Below are 24,685 nucleotides of genomic sequence, written 5' to 3'. Positions count from 1 at the left end.
CAGGGTCTGTGTCTACCAACTCTGTTGTACTGTACTCTTCCACACTCTTAGTACAGTGTTCTGCACACAGTAAGCACTAAATGACTACAGTGTTGATTGATACGGTGTTTTCACTTAAAGCTGCTCATCTTCCAAAGTGTTGGAGTGTTGCAAACCATTTCCCATCTGAGGATGGCTTTGCATGAGGGCTGGTTGCAAATGACTTTGAGTTGAGAACGGGTACATACCTATGTAGAAATGTAATCCAAGCCATGTGAAATGGAAAGCAGTTTTCAACCATGTAGGACACAGTCATTGTTAGAAACAGCCCACTCACTCTCTGGGTACTCATTAAAACGGGGATTTAATTATACAAGGTTGTCTCCCTGCAAGCATCGAAGGGGTTATGTCAACTAAATTATGAATAAAATACTTTTACCAATTCCACTTTCTGCAGTCTTCAGTTTTCAAACCAGCCCTGTTGGGCTTCAGGGAGTCTACCCTTGGTGTAGTTAATGTTATTAAGGAGGTGGATGTGTCATATCTACCCAGGAAAGACCACTCTGTCAAAAGTTGGTTAGATTGTCTCTCCTTGGCATCAGCAACTAGTAACTTGTTATTAAAATTAGTGCATCTTCTCATTCCAGTACCTAATGCAAGCTTGGATTTCCTGATCTTAATTAGAAAATTCCAAAGGCTTTGCAGCAGCAAAAAATTAATTTTATCTTTCTAGAGTGTGAAAAGAAGCATCGATGAAGCCCGATCCCTCTTGTATCTAAGATATATAATTACTCTGTATTATTTCCGTGTGGGTATTTTCTGCATCGGTCTCCTGTAATCTATGAATTTCGCACATTGAAACCTTGAGCTCAGTATGTCGGTGAGGTAACTGATGAGAAGGCACATTGGAAAGCCAAAAGTGCTAGGTAAGTCAAGATACTTAATATCATTATTGTCTTTAGCTTTGAAGTCCACCCAGAGGCCTGGAATCTGTGATGTGGAGCCCAGTTTCTGAATGGCGCACTAGTCAGAAACATAGATGTTACTTGTCAGGGGAACCCAAAGCTCAAATGCTGTGGCATCCTACAAGAGCTAGAAAAAGAGGCTAGATGAGCCTGGCCTGGAGCAATTAGAAAAGGAGTGTCAGTCTTGGAGCAGAGGCTTCAAGAAGATGGCAACACCAGAGAAAGAGAAAAAAGCAGTGCCAGGCACTCTGAGATTGCAGATGAGACAGCACATATAAGGGCACATGATTCAGGAGAAACTGTCGGTCATGAACCCGTTTCATCAGTCACAATTGCACTCACCAATACAATCACACCCAACAGCTGGCTTGCCTTCAATCACTGGTATTTATTGAGTGCTTACTGTGTGCAGAGCACTGTACTAAGCACTTGGGAGAGTGCAATACAACAGAGTTGGTGGACACATTTCTTGCCCTCAGGAGCTTTCAAATCTGAAGCACAGCTAAGTATTCGTCATATATAATGCTATCTTGAATAAGTATAGAAATCATAAAACTTTCACATTAATTACTATATTTAAGCATTTGCTAATGTGTCAGGCACTATTCTAGGCACTGAGATAGATTCAGGTTAATCAGTTTGGATGCAGTCCTTGTCCCACATGGGGTTCACAGTCTAAGTAGTAGGGAGAGCAGACTTTGGGTCTCCACTTTTCAGATGAGGAAACTGAAGCACAGAGAAGTTAAATGACTTGCCTAAAGTCATAAAGCAGGCAAGTTGTGGAGTCAGAATTACCAGGTCCTCTGACTCCCAGACGTGATCTTTCCAGTAGACAACACTGCTGCTCATTTTGATTTCATTGTGTCTGCATAAACTTCTTGTAAGCCAGGTAGTGTTTAACTTTGTCATCCCCCTTTTCACCACTAAAGAAACTGAGTAACTTAAGTGGTCTTCCCCAAAGTTGGCCAACAGGTGTTTTGTTTTTTTAAAATGGAATTTGTTCTGCTTGTATTTTGTGCCTGGCACTGTACTAGCCATTGGGGTACATACAAGATAATCAGGTTGGACACAGTCCCTGTCCCACATGACCATTTTACAGATGAGTAACTGAAGCCCAGTGAAGTTAAGTGACTTGCCCAGGGTCACACAGCAGGCAAGTGGCTAAGATGCAATTAGAACTCAGGTCCTTCTGATTCCCAGGCCTGTGCTCTATCCAGTAGGTCATGCTGCTTCCAGGTCAGTGGCAGAGCTAGACTAGAAAAATTCTCCCAAATCCTAACTTTTTACGGACCACACATTGTTTCCACTAGACTGTAAGATCTTTGAGGGTAGACATCATTTCTGTCAACACTGATGTCAAGGAAGCAATACAGTGAGGGCTCTTTAGGGAGTGAGTGCTCAATAAATATTGATTTTGTGACTTTATCCCCTAAAGTAGATTTTTCCTTCTTTACAGAGTGGACTTGTGATCCATACATCTGTGAACATGGGGAGACTGTGGCCTGATGGATTTGGGAGGGGAAGGGAGTCCGGATTATTAGGATTTGGATTGTGTCTACCAACTCTGTTGTATTATACTGTCCCAAGGGCTTAGTACCGTGTTCTGCACACAGAAAGAGCTCCTGATTCCCCTTCAGAGCCAAGGAGATGTAGGTATTGTAATTTGAATGCAAAAATCACATTTCAATTCTTTATTATTCATAATATTTTGGTTGATAAATATCTTTAATTACAGGTTTTCATGTATCTAGTGTTTGGTGAGTACTGCTCACTAGCATATTGCATATAAAGATTCCTGGGTTTGCCACACCTCTTGCAGTCAGTGAGGAACAGTGGTCCAGTTTCAATGTTGTCCTTCTCTGGGGTGTTTCCTGAGCAACAACCACTCTCTTTGGCCATTAGTGGTATTTTTGTTCTGTGATGAAAAATCAACCCCCTAGAAGTACAAGCCATTTTATTTGAGGTGCACAGGTCTAGGGGCAGGAATCTATTAAGCAATTTAATTTAGGGAAAGAAATAGGAAACTGAGATGAGGTGATAGCACTGAAACAGTAGATGGTGGGCAGGAATAGGGAATGGAGAAGGGAACTTTCATTTTAAAGAAAGAACTTTGAAAACCAGAGCTAGTGAAAAGGTCAAGATTAAAGGTGCTTACTTGTGCTTGAGGGCTACTCTCATATTGTTTTTATGTCTTCATTGTCTGGGGTGTGTTGTGAAGCCACACAATTTAGTTTCCATCTTCATTAATGTCCCTTTGTGACCCAATGACTTCAGCATCCTCTTTTCAAAGATAATATTGTGAGGGCGAAAGAAGCAGACACATTTACCCAATTTACTTTAGAGGAGGATTCTATTAACAAGGGAGTTATTTGGAATATAACTCTTGTAAAGGTACCATTCTGATTTCCTACAAGAGGACAAATCCTCCATCCTTCTCCTCTCATCACCCTTATACCATTCCTCTCCAAACTCCTTGAGCAAGTTGCCTACACCCGCTGTCTAAGTTCCTCTCTTCCAATTCTCTCCTTGACCCTCTCCACTTTGACTTCCATCCCCTTCACTTCACAGAAACTGCCCTCTCAGAGGTCACGGATGACCTCCTTCTTGCCAAATCCAGTGGCCTCTGCTCCATTCTAATCCTTCTCAACTTCTCAGCTGTCTTTGACACTGTCAACCACCCTCTTCTCTGGAAACATTAGCTAACCTTGACTTCAGTGACACTGTCCTCTCCTGGTTCTTCTCCTGTCTTCTGGCCTCTCATTCTCAGTCTCTTTCATGGACTCCTCTGCTACCTCCCACCCCGCAACTGTGGGTGTCCTCAAGGTTCAGTTCCGAGTTCCCTCCTTTCACTACCACCTCTGTGCAGATGGTTCCCAAATCTACATTTCCAAACCTGATCTCTCTCCCTCTCTGTAGTGTCACATTTCCCCCTGCCTCTGGCCCGGATTGCCCTCCCGCTTCATATATAACAGCAAAGCCATATTGAAGACACATCTCCTCGAAAAGGCCTTCCCTGACTAAGCCTTCTTTTGGCGAAGTTAATTCCAAGAGGTTGGCTGGAAAATGGCTAATTCTTCATGAAAGTATCCCATCTCTATTGCTGAGTTTTGGGGACCATCCAAGTTTGGGGTGAAAAGGACACAGTTTATGTTATTTTCTTTGGCTAGGCTGGGGATATGTCGATTGGGCTGAGCTTTTCCTAAGCTGGGAGTCAGGTTAAGCATGAGACATTTCGGCCCTGATTGAAAGGGAATGTGGGAATTTGTGAAGAGGTGGAAATGGATGGTTTGATGAGAAATTATTCCTTTTACATAAATGTGAACGTGTCACTGTGCCTGGCAGGACACAGATCTTTCCCCTGAAACTCTTAAAAGTATTTTTTACTGACATTTAGAAAGTCCTGAGTCTAACCTTTCCCCTTTTGGAATTCTGCCTCCATGAGTAAGATTAACTGGGGGATGGTGAGGCCCATGTAGCGGGTTACCAATCAATAGAGATTTAAACCCAAGGTGCTGTCCGTATTTCTTGTGGGTATTTGATGGTTTCTGTTTCTGGATCCTCTATCTCATTCATCATGCAGTTCAACAAGCCAACAATGCCCGACTGCCAAGCCTGTCCTGATTGTATGCCAATAGCATTGGCTAATGACCCTCAAAATGTCAACTATCAAGTGAGCATTAAAAAGTTTCATGCTGCATCTTTTGTACTGGACCTCAGGATTTCCAAGTTTATAGGTGATGTTTATAAGAACTATATAGATTAAATGGAGTATGTAGCAACACCTTCCCGGGGGCATAAATTGCATTCTTTTCAGCAATAACTACAGTTAGTGCCCCTGGGATAGCAGTGAACAAGACCCTTGGAATCCATGTTAGAAACAAGATACAATTCTTGTCTTCAAAGAATTTAGTGTGATAGAGAAAGCAGGAGAAGTCCATGGACAGTGGTGTGTAAAAACATTCCTAATGATCATAAGGCAGAGGTGAAGAGATGTAGTAATAGTCAGTGTAGGTATAGAGGAACAAAGAGAATGCTTTGGGGACAGAAAGTGGGTGGGCTTAATTGGGGATGGCTTTCTAGACAAAGAGAGTCTTGGTCTATGATGTTGAGGAGGAAGGGAGGGAGGATGAGTGAGTATATGGCTTTATGGCAAACAGGATAAGGAGGCAGCTTGGGCAGAGATTTTTAGGTATGTGCAAAAGGCTAACAGGCAAATTTGGCTAAAGTGCAGAGTTTGGGCTTGGGTACTTACCAAGGTCCCCCTCTGAGGCTCGCACTTGGAGAGTTTCCAGTACTCTACCGATCTCGACTAGGAGAGGGAGAATCAAGGAGAGAGATATCCATTTCATTGCTAGCTTGGGCCGTGGCTAGCGAGTGGAAGGCAATCTGCTACAAGTCAAAACTCACCTGTGCTGGACAGCAGCAGCATGGCAGAGAGTCGAGGGCAGAGACTCAGGTTTACAGCGCGGAAGGAGGCAATGGTTAACCACTTTCAAATTTTACTAAGAAAACTCTGTGGATACACAACCAGAATGATTGCAGATGGAGGTGAGGCTTTCTGGGAGAGATGTGTCCATGGTGTTGCTGTGGGTCAGAAATGACTCCACAGCTAAAGACAAGACTTACCAGGAGTAGCCAGTGGATAACCATGATGCCTGAGGATAGGAATCGCTAAATCATAAAAGAGAACAGATTATGAGTTCCCACTCTGTTTTAGAGAGAAATCAGTGTATTGAAGTCACAGAATGTTCTTGGAGAAATAACAGAAATATGTTGAGTTGTGATGTATATAAAATTTATATTTGTCTCTAGGAAGAAATTGCTGAAGTAGGATATAATGTTTAAAAAAAAAACCTTTAACAGCCTACATAATTTTCTTTCAAGCAGCATTGATTTTTTTTCCTTCTACAGTTACATTTGTTGCATTGAAAAGGAAAAAGGCTATCCACTACCAAGCTTTACTGCATTGCAGATGGTTTAGGTATCAGGATCAGCACTCAACAGAAAAATTCAGGCTAAGGCAGGTATAGATTTGGGCTCAGATGCACCTGTGAAAAATCTTCCCTAACTGTAAAATCTATCCAATTATCCATCCTTTTAGACACACCCAGACAAGGAGAGCTATCTCCGTCAGATTGATCTTTGAAAACAAAAGTTATCGATATACATATAAGAAAATTAATTGGGGGAAATTTTCCTTCCATTAAAACAATATTTATTTCTGAATTGTTTGATTTTTTTTTAATATTGTCCCTAAGCAGGCCACTACATGTCTATCAATGAGTCTTATTTGTTTTTATTAAGAACAACCATAAATAAAACAACAAAAACTAAAATTTTGGAAACAATTTGCCAAGGATTATCATACCGGCTCTGCTGACAAGAGTTGTGTTGTGTTTGACCAAAAATGTCTCACCTTCAAATGTACTCTTGCAAAGGAAATGTTAATGGAAATATTAACATTGTTCTGACAGATTCTGAGTAAATGCTTGGGTAATGAATGCATAAATGAGTGCAGTAGCAGCCCTTAAACTGTTTGCTTCATGTACAATAATTGAAATCAGCGCTTCCGTTCTGAAAATGTTTGTTAGTGATATAATTGTTTCGACTGGGGGAAAAAAGCCAATAAAAAAGTCACCTCAAAGATTAGGCAAATCACTTAGGCTGCTCAGATGAGCTGAAATGAATTGTTTGTTGAAACCAATGTTTTGTGTGGAGAACCGCACTCCATGGTTTGGAAATATTATATTCAGTGGAGAAGCAGCGTGGCCTACTGGAAGTAGCATAGGCCTGGGAGTCAGGACCTGGGTTGTAATTCCAGCCTTGCCAATTGCTTGTTGTTTGACCTTGGGCAAGTCACTTAACTTCTATGTGCCTCAGTTTCCTCAACTGTAAAATGAGGACTAAATAACTGTTATCCCTCCTACTCAGACTGTGAGCCCCATGCGGGGCAAGGATTGAGTCTGACCTAATTAATTCGTACCGACCCCAGCGTTTAGAAGAGTGACATATTCTATTGTATTGTACTCTCCCAAGGACTTAGTACAGTGCTCTGCACAAAGTAAGTGCTGAGTAAATATGATTGATATAATAAGCACTTAACAAATACCATAAAAATTGCTGTTGTAAGAAGAATGGGCCATTGAGATGTCTTTTTGGCCATAAAGTATATTTTACAAATCTTCCTTAGACTTGTACTGGATCTGTTACAGGTTTCAGACTTTGAAATAATGGTGATCGATATTCCATAATGGCATGATAAGGCATGATCATCACTGGTAATACTCCTAGCTAGGTTTTCTGGTAATTAGGGTGTCATCATCAGTGCACCTGCTTTTGGGTTACTCATCTTTCACCAACATGCTAAGTCAGTTAAAAAAAAATCTTTCAGGCTGCAAAATTTACCAGCTGGAAAAATATTCATGAATCTGTCCTCACCTATTGGCACCATAGGCAATTGTAGACATGAGATCAGTAACCTGAAAAACACTTTTTCCCTGGTACTACAGCATGATTTCATTGAGGTTTTAACTCACTGTCTGGTTTCTTTTAAGCACAGTCTAGTTTCTTTCAGGCTAGAGGTCGTTGGTGATTGTGAGTTGAGTACCCGACCTCAGTGTTACATGTAGCAGAAATCTGTGAAATTCACACTTTCAATTCTTCTTCAAGGATTATTCATTAGGAAGGTTGCTAGGGGCAACGTGACCAGAAAGACCAGCAGTGCCCACAAAACACCCAGGAAGGTAGTTTAGGAATGCTGTAATATAAAGCTATCTCTGCTCAGGGAATTTTTCTCCCTATTACCGGCATTTTAGTGGTTGTGCTGCACTTTTGGGCTAAATTGTTGCTTATGGCACCTTGAAAAACAAGAATACAGCAACCATTAGCTTGACACCTGGTTCTCCACCTCAGTAACCCTTTACGTTCCGATGCCCAAAATGTTCATCCTTCTGGACAGCCGGTGGCTGAACGAACCCTGGATTTTCTTTTGAAATGAGGCAGCCATAAGTCCATTCATCTCTAAAGCTTCCTCAGTATGACCTAGTGGATAGAGCACAGAACTGGAAGTTAGGTGATCTGGGATATAATCTGGTCACTTTTCCTTCTTAGATTGCAAGCTTCCTGTGGGCAAGACTGTGTCTGAATTAGTATCCTTGTTCCTGCCCCAGTGCACAGTACAATTCTAAACCCAGAGAAGGTATTCAGCAAATCAATTAATGGCATTTATTGAGTATCCAATGTGCGGAACACTGTACTAAGCACTTGGGAAAGTACAATATAAGAGTTGGTAGAGGTGATCCCTGCCCACAAGGAGCTTATAGTTTACAGGGGGAGACAGAGATTAAAGTAAATTAGGGGTAGGTGAACTAGTAGAGTATAAGAATACTTATATAAGGATCCTGAGGTGAGTATCAAAGCACATAAAAGGTAATAATATTGAATGACTATAAAGGATGAAACTCTGGGTCCAGATACATCGTTGAAACCCTGGGCAAACTTTACTGCCACCCAATATCTTGCTTGAGGGTTTCCTCCCCACCGCTCTCCTTCTTGAAATCTCTTAGAGATTGAGATCTAGGAAGCTGTAACCCACAAACTGTCCCCCCTGAGAACTGGCAAACTCAGGGAGATAAATTTGAAGTGTATTCTCAGGGGTTTTGGAGTGGAATTGGTGCTCTGCAGGACGGTCCCTGAGGGGAAGCTGATCCTTGATGAAAATTCTCCAGAACAGACAGTCAAAATAAACTTGAGGCCAAGAATTGTCTCTCCTGTACTCACTCCAGTGCTCAGTACAATGGTCTGCCCTAATAAATGCTGCCGATTGATATAGAAACATACCATGGGAAACTGCAATCCGTTTCTGCCACTTTTTGGATCCCCTTTGGCTGTCCAGTTTACAGATGAGTCATGAATTTTGCCAGCCTGAAAAAATGCTCTCTCTTCAGGAGGCTGAGAGGATAAAGTGTAAAATTAATGAAGCCAGGGTTCCTTTCTTATGTAAATCTGTAACACTTCAGCGAGTGGGTCTGTGACTTTTTGCAAAGCTTCCTTTTAAAGTAAATTCAGTTCAGTAGCATCTTTCCCAAGTCAATTGTTTGATTTCAAGAGAGAAATTGGATTGTGTTTATTTTACTTGTTTGGCTGGGTTCTGACCCATCCGGGGAGGTTTATCTCCCTGATGAGCAAGGATTTAGAGCCTTAACTCCAAAGCACACTGAGATCGCAGACTCCAATCCTGACTGTAAGTGGAATGCACAGGCAATAGTAATAGTTTCCGGCTTATGACTGTACTGTATGGTATAGAAAATGTAAGATTAACTTGTGCAGTTAACCAGATCCTCTCTATTTGTTCAATTTATTTAAGACAGATCAAATAAAAAAATGTATCAAATTACAAAGATATTTACTACCTCCACCCACTTTTATGAAATAGCTTGCGGGGAATGCAGTGAACCTCAAAAACTGAAGGCAGTTTGTTGGGCTGCTTATTGCAGGCTGGTTTTTTTTCCCTCCCCAGTTGTGGCTGATTTTGATTCGGCTTTCAGGCCTGAGCTCATGCTAATTTGCAGGGCACGATTAGGGTAAGATGTACTCACCCTAAACCAATAGCTTGTAGGTATTTCTTCAAACTCATTCTTGGTAGTAACAATATGTGTAGGTCTATTCAACTGAGAACTTTATTTAGTGTCCATTCTTTGTAAATATTTTTTCTGGCCTCCCATGCTAGACTGTAAATTCCATGTGGGCAGGGAATGAGTCTTTTATATTTTCTAAAGCATTTAGGGCAGTGCATTGAACTCGGTAACCACTCAAGAAATACAGTTACAGCTTCTACCACTTTTACTAACAGAAGAGGCTCTTGTCCTTTCTGGACATGCAAGGATCCAGTAACATGAGAACAAATGGAATGAACTAGAGAACTTTGAGAGTTGTTAATCAATTTCCATCATTAAGAGGACTCCTGAGGATGACAGGCATCGAGCCATCTTTCCAGCTTCCCTTCTCTCCCAAGTTATCCCTGACAAGTGAAAAATTTCAGGAGTTTTATAAGTGGATGACTGGAGGAGGAGAGTAAAATATGGCATTGTTGCATCTCAGTAGGCATCTCGAGAACCAGCGTGGTTTAACGGTTAGCACACAGGCCTGGGAGTGAGTAGGACCTAAGTTCTAGTCCCAACTCTGCCATTTGTCTGCTGTGAGACATTGGGCAAGTCACTTATCTTCTCTGTGCCTCAGTTACCTCATCTGTTAAGTGGGGATTAAGACTGTGATCCCTAAGTGGGACAGGACTGGGCTCAACCTGATTAGCTCGTATCTGTCTTTAGTTCGGTGCCTGGCACGTAGGAAACAAAAGGGATGTTGAAAGTAGAAATTTGCAGATGTGCTTCCCTGGTCTTGCCCAGCTGAATTGGATTGCCACAGAAAGGAGTTGCCACAGAACTGTGGAGGTAAAAGGAGCTAGTTTCAAAATCATCTAACCAGGGCAGGTGTGTGCCTTCATTATCTGGAATAGATGGTGACCAATCTTGCTTCCTTTGGAAACAACTAAGAGACTTTTGGGAGGGGAAGGGAGGAACGGGGGAGTGGGGACATCTGTTCCATGACCAAGGGCAATTGGATGTTTTTTCCTAGAATCAATGGACAGTAATTACATTTTCAATAAGCATTGATAATTTCTGATGTGATAGCACCAGTCTGTATCTGACTCAGGACGGTCCTTATATTAGAGGCTGATTTTCTTGCCTGAAACGTGTTCATTGGGCCTATTACTGAACATACTAATTGCGGGGGGAAAGAGTCAAGCACATTAATGAGCTCTGCATACAAATGTATTTCTTCCTGGTTCGGAGCCAGACATGAAAACACAGTGTTTTTTCAATATTTGAGCATTGAGAAGTTATGTCTTTGAGGACCCAGGTTGTTAGCAAACAAGACATAGGAGATCTGGTTTCCACAAGTGGCACCACTTTACAGCTGGAGGCTTGATTTAGCGTATACACCAAGGGAGAGTCATTTAAAAGACAGAGTGCTACGTAGACTCATTTTGCCATACCGTGGCGTGTTCCTAAAGCATTTTGGCCTGAGTTCCATTGAGAATTAGGTTATGTTCTTCTAGTACCGTGAGCCTGTTTGGATACAGTGTAGGAACAGTTGTGTGCTTGCCCATGGCAAAATGTACTACAATGCGAGTGTTCCCTAACTGGGGGTTTTAGAAAAACACCCTGATCATATACCTATATCCCTGACCTATAATGTGGGGAGTGTATCTACACGGAATGAGTAGAGAGCAGTGCCTTCTGAAAACTAGTGCTATGTGAACTTGGGCAAGTCACTTCCCTTCCTATGTGCCTCAGTTACCATACCCGTAAAATGGGAATGAAGAATGTGAGTCTCATGTGGGATATGGACTGTGTCAAACAAGGCTACTCAGATACAATTCAGCACCTGGGATAGTACCATTTAGGCACCACTTGAAAAATATGTGTAATTACTCTCAGGGCCAAGGCTACTAAGGAATTCCTTGGTTTTTTCAACCTTCTCACTGCCACCTTATGTCCGTATTTGGTTGCTACCACAGAGATAAACTGGGATTATCCTGTTGGATTTCAGAATAAGTATGCATCCTTTTGACCACCCCAAGGAGAGAGGCTTAGAACTCCTGGAGCTGGGGTGGAGAGTGTGTGTGGGTGTGGGGCAAGCACTATCAATCAATCAGTCATATTTATTGAGCGCTTACAATCTGCAAAGCACTGTACTGAGCACTTGGGAGTGTACAATACAACAGAATTAAGAGACCCATTCCCTGTCCAAAATGAGTGTACAGGCTAGAGTGGGAGACAGACATTAATATGAATAAAAGACATTAATATGAATAAATTATGGGGAAAAGCAGGGGAGGAATCCATACTTTTGCCTCCACCACCTCTCCCCTTTTCTTTTTACCATCTCCCAGACCTGGTGAAATTTACCCTTTCCGTATAGCAGGTTTTGTTCATTGCTGGAACAAATGGATTTTAACTGGATTTGAACCAGTGAAATGGGAGTGTGAAATCCCAATATTAATAGAAAAACATTTTTTCCAATGCACCTTCTACAAGGTTATGCTTATCAACCACCTTGTGACTGTTCTGATTGAACTGCTGAGCAAAACAAATGTTGAATTCTTGTGGGAGTACTTTTTCTGGTTTTAAAAATAGAACTGCAGGCAAAGAAGGTTGGGAGACCAGCTCAATCCAGGCCCAACCCATTAACTCTGAAATTGGACATCTAAAATTACCAGCACATTTCTTTCCAAAGCTGCCTTTTTTATAACAGAAAGTCCACCTTCCTATTGATTTAAGGAATGTGCAATGCAGAGCTTAATAATCGTGATTTTTAGTAAATTAGTACCAGAGTTTAATTCATGTGGGGTGATATGCTCAGTAGCACTCATGAGGAGGAAACTAATTAGCCCAATTGGGTGAAAAATCAGGTAGCAGATGTGTTACCTATTACTTTCGGCAGATGTCTGGATCAGTGCCTTTTTGATTATTGTTTATGGGTGCTGCTCCCTTGCCCCCAGGGTGTCTGTCTTACCCCCCTCTAGACTGTGAGCTCGTTGTGGGCAGGAATTGTTTCTCTTTATTGCTGTATTGTACTTCCCCAAGTGCTTAATACAATGTTCTGGACACAGTAAGCGCTCAATAAGTACGATTGATTGAACGAATGAATGAATCTAAGGTTGGAACAGTAGATACGTAGAGGAGTGAAGAGTTAGGGATGACATTAGGAAGTATCATTGAGTTGGGCAAGCAGGAGTTTCCAGAAGTAGTTAAGTGTCTTGTCATCTGTGGAGGGAAAATGGGTTGTCATTGACCTTAACTTCTGTTGACATGAATACATATTCCTTTGTTTTGCAGGTATTTTGATGTTGGACTGCATCGCTTTCTGATCCGGTAGGTTAGTGATTATTTATTTGTTAAAACAGGCAATCATCATTTATTATAGTAATTTATAATGAAAAAAACTCCACTTTGTTTCAGGGTTTCAAAAGGGTATGCTTTTCAAAACACAAATAATATACAAATGACTGGTGATCATGGGTCATGTCTATTCCTGGATTGTAACCCTGTATTATTCACAACCAGAAACAACAAGATGTATTTTCAAGATGTCTACATTAGCTTCCACATGTCGTAGTGAGGTTAACCCCTGCCCTAGTAACATCAGGTTCCTGGCTCATTAAATGCAAAGGACTTTCTGGGGTGATGATTCATTGCAACTCAGCTAACAAGGAACTTCAACTCCTATTTCTTTGAGCAAATATGCAGAGCTGGTTTTAGACAGTAAGCAACTGAGGTAGTGTGATGGTGGTTAAATTTTTAAAGTACGCTCCTAAGTCCTAAGCAGCGGCTGTGTTCATAGGGATCTGGAAGTGGAACTCACTGGGACTGTAGTAGAATTTTGTGGGGTTTGGGGTTTCCACCCAGAGAAAAGCTCTAGGTTCTGTTGTTGGAACTGGTTTCCTCTGTAAACTCACTGTGGGCAGGGAATGTGTGTACAAATTCTGTTGAATTGTACTCTCCCGAGACCTTACTGCAGTGCTCTGCACACAGTAAATGCTCAATAAGTAGTATGGATGATGATGTCATGCGCCATGTTAAGAGGCGCATGAGGGCAGCATAAGGATTGTCCCCCTCAGTGTGACCAAATATTTGAAGCCTGGCTTGCAACCAAGTCATAAATGCTAATAAGTGATAGAAGTTTCACTTAGGCGAGTTTCTCATTAAACCCTGAAGTTTACAGAGAGAAATACTGAGTAATAAAAATAGAGTTGAAGAGAAATTTATGTTGTAGGCATCTGCAGAGTCGTGGTTGCCAAAGAGAGGGTCTCTCTCTTTGATCCAGAGTCCTCTTGGGGAGTCAGTCACACATTTGGGAAGGAGACTGTATCTTCAGTGTGTTTATCCCTGGAGAAAATTTGTCACCTATCGAGGAATGTACATTCCAAGCGCTTAGTACAGTGTTCTGCACATAGTAAGCGCTCAATAAATACAATTGAATGAATAAATAAATGTTTTATGTACCAGAATAAATGCTATACATGGAGTTCAGTCAATTGTATTTATTGAATGCTTACTGCATGCAGATGAGTCACTCAATCAGTTGTATTAAGTGTTTACTGTGGGCAGAGCACTGTCCTAAGTGCTTGGGAAAGTACAATAGACACGTTCCTTACCCACAAGGAGCTTACAGTTATATTGCGTCATACTCCATCTCAGTGGGGAGACACACAATACGAATAAATTATGGATATGGAGTTACTTTAAGTTATCTCTATAGGTTTCTTTTACATATCTCCTACATTTTATGAGTAAAATTATAAAGTACAAATTTGGAAAAATGTGAGAGAAACCTATTCGGACATCTTCAGCTAACTTCATGTATAGCACGTAGTGGCGTATGTGTTTAATGAACACTTCAGATTATAATGCAGTAGTGCATGTATGCTTTTCAGCAGAAAAATAACTGTTGCATGAGTAAAAGTTAATCATCTGTAACATTTTTGTCTGAAAGGTAATATGTATTTGTTTAGACTGGCATCTATTTCATCAAAGCCAAATCCTGTTGCTGATTTCAGCCAGAGAACCGAAAGCAGAGGTTTAGAAGCGATTTATGTAATGATAGCTGTTAGATGTAAGGAAAGAAGTGCATTTCAGCTTTTGTTATTGTGGTTTTACACTGCTCTGTTGGGGTGGTTTTCAGTGATAAGAAAAATCAGATGAGGTGGGTCTCTTTGAACCCATGTTAAGACAGTCTGAGAATAGGTGTATCTCATGTAAAGATACATGGTTGTAGCCTCCTGTCAAGAGTGATGAATGAGCTTCAGGCTGAGACTTCAGTAGCAAGAACCTGCAGGAAGGTATGGATTATTGTGATTGTGATCTGCACGGGGCCTGCTAGTCATATTCTCACAGGAGCGTGGAGTGCAGTGAGCAAATGGGTGAGAAGAGTGCAGGGCTTGGTAAAATGCATGCAGTGGTTAATTATGGTGAGTGCAAAACAAAGAACTGACATATTTCCTGCCCACATGGAGCTTACAGGGGGTAGACACAGGAAAACATTTACAATTAGTGATTAGTCTCAGAGAGGTAGGAGGAGAACAAGGTTAATTCTGTGTCAGAAAATATAAGGTTCGATAGTGAATCAAAGCAGGGGTTAGAGTCCAGCTGTGTCTACCCCAGCGCTTAGAACAGTGCTCAGCACATAGTAAGCGCTTAACAAATACCAACATTATTATTATCATTATTATAAAATCAGCAGAGGCCAAAGAGGGTGGGAGGTCATTGGTGACTTGAGAAAGTGCAGTCATGGTGGCATGAAGGGGTGAAAAGAGTCTTGGGGAGAGTCAACAAGAGGAGTTGGTGGAGAGGAAATTAAGATGATGGTATATATAACCCTTTCCAGGAGTTTGGATAGGGATGTGAGCAAGGAGATGGGGAGATAGCTGGAGAAGGTCATTGCTGAGTCTAGTCCAGGTCCCAGAAGGCTGTTGCTTTGGTAGCCCCCGGGGCCTTTGCCATCCACGTAAGTTATCATTTTTCAGGGTTCCTGTTAGGCCTATCCACCTTGGGGAACTTTGGCGGTTCTATGGTCAGAAACTATCAACCCTGATGGCATAGCTCCAACTGAAAAAGCCAAGATTAAGACACAGGTTTCCTGATTCCCAGAACCCTGCTCCTACCACTGGACCCACAGCAGGTTTTTCCAAGATTAAACACACTTAAAAAGAGGACACAGGCAATTATTAGAATTGTAGTGTTACTGTGGGGTGTAGCCCCTATCATGGTAGCCAATGGCAACTTCAAAGTTGCTTTGCTCTATCTTTTATTCTTCCTCAGCACTTAAAACAGTGCTCTGCACACAGTAAGCACTTAATAGTGTTGATTGGTTGATTCTTCTTTACTTCCAACATAGCCTCTTTGAGGAAGGGTGAATTGGGAAAACATTTCTGATTTCTGTAGGGTGGTAAATTTATAGGTATTTGTATTTGAAGCTTTTTTTTTTTTTAACCCAGACCAAATGTCAGCAGTAATTTTTATCTCTCTTCCTAAGAGCGCGAGACACAACTCTACAGTTGCTTCAGTGGCTTGGACTGGGACACTGCTGCCTTTCCTTTTGAAGTTTTCCTGTGTTGGGGGTATTATCGTCTCCCCTTTTCTCGCTGTTATGTCACTGCTGTGGGGTCCCAGGTGCCTGCCATTGCTATTGGTTAATGAGATGTCCATCCCCTTGATTCTAATTATTGCTCTTGTTTTTGTCTGTCTTCCCTGATTAGACTGTAAGCCCGTCAGTGGGCAGGGACTGTCTCTAGCTGTTGCCGATTTGTACATTCCAAGCGCTTAGTACAGTGCTCTGCACATAGTAAGCGCTCAGTAAATACTGTTGAATGAATGAATGCCACGAAAGCCAGAATAGTGGGGTGACACGGTTGCTGGAGCCTGAAGGCAGGGGCTTGGCAGTGGTTGGTCTTACAGTCAGTGGATTGTCTGTGGCAGACTCAGAGTGAACCTCCTGGCTTTCCCAAAATTGTACTATGTGATTTTGGGAATGAAAAGCACCTAACCTTCTGTGGTGCCTTTCACAGGACTCTGTGGGAATTTGCTGGGAAGTAACAAGCGTTTGCCAAGGAGACAATATTTTGAGAACCTGTTAGGGGCAACGCAAGTGCAGGTGATGAGCAGCCTTTCTCGAGTAAATAGGGAAAACGTGAACTGTGGGCTCAGATACCTAAGCTGTTTGAGAAGCTCTCTGAGGTTAGTGAGGCGTAGGGTAGACAAATATTAAGGAGACAAACCCTACTCCGTGAGAGGGCATTCAATAACACAGGATGTTGAACCTGTACAAAGGTTACACACATATGAAACTGACTCTTGCTCTTTTAAAAATGGTTTTGTTCGATTTAAGATGGAACACAAAGGAACTGCTGTTCTTGTCTTGTAGGAACTCTTGTTCTTATCCTTTGTGTTGATGCTCAGGCTCCCACTGGGGTCCTACCGATTTCAGAGCTGCTGAAATGGTAGCAGAATTTTAATAATGAAGCAGCTGCTGGATTGATAAGGGGTTGTTCGCTGAATTCAGAAATGAGGGAATCTGCTATTCTCAACTCTTTTCCTCTTCCCTTCAAGATATATCCCTATCCCTTGGGTATTCTGTATTTATAAATACACTTTCAGAGCACAACAGAATTAATGTTCAGGCTTGAGAAATGCACAGAATTGACTTAAAGGTCATCAGATATACCTTACTAGAATTTTTAAGAATACACCTTTTATTAGAGTGCTTGATGAGACTTTGTTATATATAAGTAGTTCATCTAAGTCAATCAATCAGTGGTAATTACTGACTGCTTACTGTGTGCAGAGCACTATCCTAAGTACTTGGGAAAGTACATTACTAGAATTGGGAGAAATGTTCCCTGCCCACAGCGAGCTTACAGTCTAGATGGGGAGAGCACAATTAATGTAATCAACTACCTTCATTTTCAACTTTATGAAAAGTTATAACTTCCTGAATCCATCCATTAATTGTACTGAATATGAGTGCCTTTTGTGTGTAGGAAACTGTACTAGAGAAGCAGCGTGGCTCAGTGGAAAGAGCACGGACTTAGGAGTCAGAGATTATGGGTTCTAATTACAGCTCCGTCACCTGTCAACTGTGTGACTTTGGGCAAGTCACTTGGCTTCTCGATGCCTCAATTACCTCATCTGAAAATGGGGATTGATTGTGAGCCTCACGTGGGACAACCTGATTATCCTGTATCTACCCCAGCGCTTAGAACAGTATTTGGCATATACCGCCTAACAAATACCAACATTATTATTATTAAGGGTTCAGAGAGTACCGTAGAGGTAGTCATTCATTCATTCATATTTATTGAGCACTTACTGTGTGCAAAGCACTGTACTAAGAGCTTGGAAGAGTACAATAAGTCAATAAACAGACACATTCCCTTCTCACAAGCTCACATTCTAGAACTGGAGAAGGCATAGATTCCTGCCCATAAGTATTTGCAATCTAAGCAGGGCTGAAAGAGAGAAAATGGTTTACAAATAAGGGGAAGAAGTGCTCAAATAGCAGAGTATGAGAATTTTTGCATAGGTTTATGAGTATGTCTCTGTGAATGCACAATGTGCAATGATGTGTGAGAATATATGGAGGATGAAAATGGGCCCTGCATCTTGGGGATGGGAGTGTTTGGAATCTATATGTAGAGATGCCAAGTTGTAATAATTTCAAATGGGTGCCTTCAGCTGTAGTCTGAGGTTTATCTAAATCTTTGCCAATTCACTCAAGGAAACTAAGCTTTATGTGATGCTTAATACTGAGAACCTGTACTTAAGTTTTTGTTAAAGTGGTTTTTGAAAATCTGCCAAAGGCATATCACTAATGGTATTGATGGAGAACTCATTCACTCCCATGGCTTCAACTACCATCTCTACACAGATGATTCCCAAATCTACCTCTCAACTTCAGGTGCAGTCCTGCATTTCCCCCTGCACTGAAGACATCTCTGCTTGGATGTCCCACTGACACCTCAAACTTAACATTTCTATAACAGACCTCATTTTCTCACCAAAACCCTACCTTAAGGAATTTACAATCTATTGTGGGGGGTCAGACAAAACTGATTTATGAGGAGTGGGAATATCAAGAACAGGGACTGAGGAAGAAGAAAATGGCAGAATAAATAATTGAATGTTCAAATAATTATTTAGACAAATAAAATTGGATCTACAGGTACTGAGGACATGAATAAAATGAATAAGAATTAAAATACCTAAGTGCTTAATGATTCACCCTGTTGTGCTGATTATTACTGATAAGCCTTTATTGCTTCTTTTCTTTTACCCTCCCACTGCCTTCTGTTTTGCTATTTCACTGGTCATTAGTGCCTTCTTAGGTAGGGAGGGGAGAAGATGATGCTGAAATTAATTAGTCTGGTTAACAATTAGTGGCTCTGGGAAAAGGTTTGGGAGGGGGAAAAGGTGGAAACTAGAGTAGTTTGGGGGATCAACATCATCAACAAATACTTGAAAACTCATGGGGCACTTAGCCTTGCAGATACTTAGTGAATTTCATGTGTTCATGCCAACCTTATTTCCCATGGGCTCTGATAAATCAAGCATTGACTCCCTTATAAAGGAGTTTTCTGTGAGCGCCACAAGCTGTTAAAAGGTACTCTGTATTACATAACATTCGTCCTGAAGTATTATTTAATTTTTACTTATTTGTAGATATTCTTGAGGTATTGGGGAAGATGTATGTGATTTGGCATATAAACAGACCTGGAAAGGTAATCCCATGTTGGTGCAACATGGCTGAAGACATAGGCAGCTACATTAGAGCGTAAATTGGCACCCAAATGGTTCAGGAGTTTGTATTTGAAATGGGCATGCATATTCTTTTCTTTTCATCAGTAGGTATCAAAGCCCAGATCTGCATAGTCGCAGGATATAGAAGCATAGTAAATGCCATTACTGGGTCCTAATAGGGCTCTCTTCTGGGGGTTGGACCCAGTGGATACTTATGAGACCAGTGGAATGTTTGCCTTCATTTGGATGCAAGGTGTTTGAAGTTATGAAGGTGCTTTTTATCCTGTATGCAGTGTGGAAAGGAAGATTGGATCTTTTCAGCTTCATCTCCATGGAGGAATACCAATTCCCCTTAAGGCAGGGTCTGTTTTGACAATTGAGTTCCACCCCAAGCTAACAGTGTATATCCAATCTGAATCTAACAGTGGGGCACAGAATTCTCAAGAGAGGCTTCCATAACCCAAAATGATTCTGGCAGGGAGGAACCCTAAACCTTTCCCAGGCAGCAGGTACAATATAACTGGACTTGAAACCGGTGTCTTTTCTTTAAAAAAGAAAAATCTTCCTAATGGTTAATAAATCAGGATATTTGCTACATATTTACACTAGCAGCTGTAAACCACTGAGCATGCTCGTGGACTCAGAGCAGTTAGAGATGTGGGTTACCTTGCTGGTATTCCTGATCTTTCAGGATGGAGAGGTGATGATCTATGGTTTGCTGTTCACACCAACTGAGAGGTTCCACAAAGAGAAACAGATAGAAATTGCATTGATTTTGGTATCACTCACTTTACTGTTCAGAAAATTGAATACTACTTACCCAAACAATGGCAATTGCTTTTTTGGTCTGGTATTCCCTGCCATACTAATAATAATTGTGGTATTTGTTAAGCACTTATTCTGTGCCAAACACATATTAAATTATAAGTAGACTGAACACAGTTCCTATCCCATATGAGGTTCACTGTCTAAGAGGAAGGAAGAACTGGTATTTTATGCCTACTTTATAGATGAGGAAACTGAGGCAAAGAGAAGTTAAGTGACTTGCCCAAGGTCACACAGCAGGCAAGTGGCAGTGATAGGATTAGAACCCGGGTCATTTGATTCTTAGGCCCCCACTCTTTCTACTAGGCTTCACTGCTTTTGTTTGGTCTTATGACATGTTGGTGGCACACTTTTTCTGACAGTCTCTAAGGGACATGCTGACTTTAAAAATTCCATTTTCTGTTTCTTTGTTTAGTTTTGCCTCATTGGACAGAGCACTGCTTAAGTATAATATTCAGTGACCTTGTCCAGTTCTGTAGATGGAAATCTTGAATTGGATTTGACATCAGAAGGTTCTAATCCCCGGCTCTGCCACTTGTCTGCTCTGTGACCTGAGGCAAATCACTTCACTTTCCTGTACCTCAGCTGCCTCATCTGTAAAATGGGGATTGAGACTCTGAGCCCCATGTGGGACAGGGATTGTATCCAATCTGATTTGCTTGTATCCACCCCAGCACTTAATATAGTGCCTGGCACATAGTAAGCACTTAAAATATTATTATCATTAATAATAGTAATAATAATTCTCACCTCTAGGTTGGGTCTTCAGGTCTATTTTAAATTCATAGGACTTTGCCGAGCCTGCCAAACGGTTCATGATCAGTTGCATGTTTCGTTGTGTTTGGTGACTCTGTGTGCTTCTGCAGCTCAGTCAGAAGTTTAACAGCTCATCTGTAGAAGGCTTTTGATGATGTTCAAAGTCTGTTGAGGTGGAAGTATTGCTAAAATCAGTCCTCTAGACTATAAACTTATTTGGAGTAGGAAACATACTACTATCCCAAGCATACAGGATTCATGCTCTGCATATACAATAATGACTCAAATACTACTGATTGATTTTAAGATTTTAAGATTTTAAGAATTTTAAGATTCCGGGTGCTTTGTTGAGCCTCCAGGCCTCATCCTTAGGCAATTATAGTCCTGATTACTGTCAACGATAGCATTTTTTTAAACCAAAAAGATATATTATCTGCCAAATTACTACTAAACACTTCTGCAGGAATATGCATTGTTTATATATGTTTTTAGCTCCTGTAAGTGGAGTAACTTGGGACCTATGCCTAAGGAAAAAAGAAAGATCTTCTTCCACTGGGAATTTGATTTTTTATCTCCAGAACAATTGAGATTGTCCTCAGCAGGGACCAGAGCATAGACCATCAATAGTGAACATGGATAATGGTTGCCATAAGCATGTTGGGAATGTCAAACCAAGGCTCAGGGCTAGTTTTACAGGGGAGAATGCTGTGATCATGCAGTTTTTTTCCTCTCCCCTTTCCAGATCGTAGATCTGGCACCCTGCATTTCCACTTTGCCTAGTCCAGGACAGGGAGTGGGGACACTGTCAGCTGGAGGAAACTACTGGAGTAAATGATTATTGACATAGAATTGAACCTGTGGGTCCTCAAAGCCCATTATCTCCCCCATGGATCCTGATGTCTGAATTTTTTAAATGGTATTAAAGTGATTACTATGTGCTAGGTACTGTATTAAGCACCGGGGTAGATACAAGCTAATCAGATTGAACACAGTCCCATCCACATGGGGTTCACAATCTTATTCCCCATTTTATAGATAAGGGAACTGAGGCACAGAGAAGTGAAGTGATTTGCCCAAGGTCACATAAGAGACAAGTGGCAGATAAGGGATTCAAACTCAGGTCTTTCCTCTAGACTTTAAGCTCATTGTGAACAGGGAACATGTGTACCAGCTCTGTTATATTGTACTCTCCCAAGCACTTAGTACAGTGCTCTGTACTAAGCATTAGTGCTCAATAAACATAATTGATTGATTTCTGACTTTCAGGCCAGTTGCCCTGTGGACTGGTTAGTTGTACCCTAAACCAGAGCAGAGCCCAAGGACTCTTAGGTTTCCATCCCACCCCAGTTCAGAGAGTTCTTTGGGCTTAAGAATTCCCATTTCTACAATGGAGGAAGTTAACTCGATCAGAAAAATTGATTCTGACATTGGGAATGATAAGAGCACAAGGTGAGTTTTGAGATTTATAAATTTTGGATTTACAGGGTGTGTCATAGGATAAATTCTGCTTTAACCCTGAGGGGTGGTGCAGGGGGAATCTGATGTCCCTTGAATCTTGAGCGAGTGGTGACTGAGTCTGTTCATTTTAAGAAACAGTTTATCATCTGGAATTAGATAGTATCTGTTTCTAATTATTAATAGCATTGTTTTGGCTGTTATCTTTTTCCATTAAGTGGCATTTATATGTATGTGTTAATATAGGGAGTTGATTACAGTGAAATCTATTTTTGAAATGGAAATAGATAATTGCTTTCTGTGCCTTTTAATCATTTGGAAGGAAAACAATGGACTGGAAAACATTCAATGAGAGGGATATAGTGATTAATGAATAACAATTTATTCAACTGGATTGTGATGCAAATACTCATTGTTTTCTACCAATAGCCTTCATCAGAATCACCTCACTTTCATTTATGGTTCTGGAATATTGGCAATTTTCTCCCTTTCTCCTCTTGTTTGGTTTCAGAGCTAAGATGACTCCTTTTTTTTTTAATCTTGGAATCCTAAATAATTAGTTGAGGATTAGAGGTGAGGGAATTGCTTGGGGAGGATAAAGAGATGCCTTTTCGGCTCCAGTGGAACTATCTGCCCCATTGCTCTGCTCTGGAGCTCTAGGATGAACAATCCCTGGGAGAGCAAGGCTTATGGGGTTACTCTCTGGGCTCCTTAGAGAAAATGCATAGTAAACAGCAAAAATGTGAGGATCAATCTCAGCTCTGCCACCAGCCTGCTGGGTGATCACAGGTAAATCATTTAACCTCTTTGTGCCTCAGTTCCCTCATTTGTAAAATGGCCGTAAATTTTAATCCTACCTCCCTCTTAAATTGTGAGCCCCAAGTGAGACAGAGATCTGTGCCTGATCTAGATTCTCTTGTACCTACTCTAGATTATAGCACAGTGCTGGGCACGTAATTAGTGCTTGATCAATGCCATCATTATTATTTGGTTTGAGTTCTTCGTCTGTGTTTACAAATACACAAACTACTCTCAGTTAATAATGGGTTGATTATCCAGTTTGTGCATTAAAATAGATCCCTTGCTTTTTCCCCATTTCCCTCCTCCACCACTTCCCCTTTCCGTGACTTCCCCTTCCTCTCTGTCAGAATGTGGGCAGTGACATTTTGCTTCCTTTGCTTTAAGATTTGCTGTCAGTCAATCGGTGGCTTGTATTTATTAAGCACTTTTTATGGTATTTGTTAAGTGCATACTATATGCCAGGCACTGCAATAAGCACTGAAGTTGATAGAGTCTAATCAGGTTGGACACAGTCCATGTCCCACATGGGACTCACTGTCTAACTCCCCATTTTACAGATGAGGTAGCTGAGGCACAGGAAAGTTAAGGTGACTTGCCCAAGGTCACACAGTGGACAAGTGGCGGATCCGGGATTAGAACCCAGGTCCTTCTGACTCCTAGGTCAAGTACTCTATTCACTAGGCCATGCTGCTTCCCTTTATGCAGAGCACTATACTAAGCACTTGGGAGAGTACAGTATGACAGAGCTGATAGACACCTTCCCTGTCCATAATGTATTTACAGCCTAGAGGAAAGCAAAACTATTGGTGAAAATTGCATCTCATTCACATGACTGACCCTGGTTAATTTCTAATTTCCCCAGTGTGCCAGGTACTGTAATAAGTACACACAGGTTAAGGAGTGTGGGGAAGAGCAAGGGTAAAGGAAGCAGCATGGCCTAATGGAGAGAACATGAATCTGAGAGTCAGAGAACCTGGCTTCGATTTCCGGCTCTGCCACGGCCCTCCTGTGTGACCTTGGGCAAGGCACTTAAGTTCTCTGCATCTCAGTTACCTCATCTGTAAAATGGGGATTCAATAGCACTTCTCTCTCGTACTTAGACTGCGAACCCTATTTGGGACAGGGAATGTGTCTGACTCGGTTATCTTGTATTTTCCCCAGTGCTTAGAACAGTACTTGACACCCAGTTAGTGCTTAACAGATATCACAGTCATTATTATTATTGTTATTATTATTAGGAAACTCTGTCGCACTAGGAAGTGATGGAACAAAGACTCAGAAGAACAGGTTCTAGCTATTTTCTTCAAATAATCCTCACATGTGAAAGATAACACAGTGAGCTTGGGACTGGGATCCATCAGAAGGGCAATTTATGGATTTACGCACCGAGCCGGAGCTGCTGGTTCTACAGCCCTTTGCTCTTCCAGGCTCAGCACAGTCATTGCCATGGCTGCCCACTGCTGGGATCCTCGTTAGACCTGCCCACTCGTTCCTTTTTTCCCCAGCCTCAGCACCACCCTTAGGATTGGGCAGCAAATTCATCTCAGA

The 24,685-nt window shown here is 41.4% G+C and overlaps 1 protein-coding gene across 5 annotated transcripts in view; it reads left to right on the top strand.

Moving 5' to 3' along the window:
• Nucleotides 1–24,685, top strand: part of HHAT (hedgehog acyltransferase) — a 207,007-nt gene that overhangs the window by 91,765 nt on the left and 90,557 nt on the right. For all 5 annotated transcript variants that reach the window (XM_029047510.2, XM_039914844.1, XM_039914846.1 and 2 more), the window contains one exon: nucleotides 12,845–12,880. In XM_029047510.2, the coding sequence (XP_028903343.1) occupies nucleotides 12,845–12,880 (36 nt within the window). The remainder of the gene's footprint in view (nucleotides 1–12,844; nucleotides 12,881–24,685) is intronic.

Source organism: Ornithorhynchus anatinus, chromosome 19, assembly GCF_004115215.2.
Source record: "Ornithorhynchus anatinus isolate Pmale09 chromosome 19, mOrnAna1.pri.v4, whole genome shotgun sequence".
Classification (NCBI taxonomy): Eukaryota; Metazoa; Chordata; class Mammalia; order Monotremata; family Ornithorhynchidae; genus Ornithorhynchus; species Ornithorhynchus anatinus.
The sequence above is the reverse complement of the archived record's forward strand: the minus strand, read 5'-3'. Positions and strand labels throughout refer to the sequence as shown.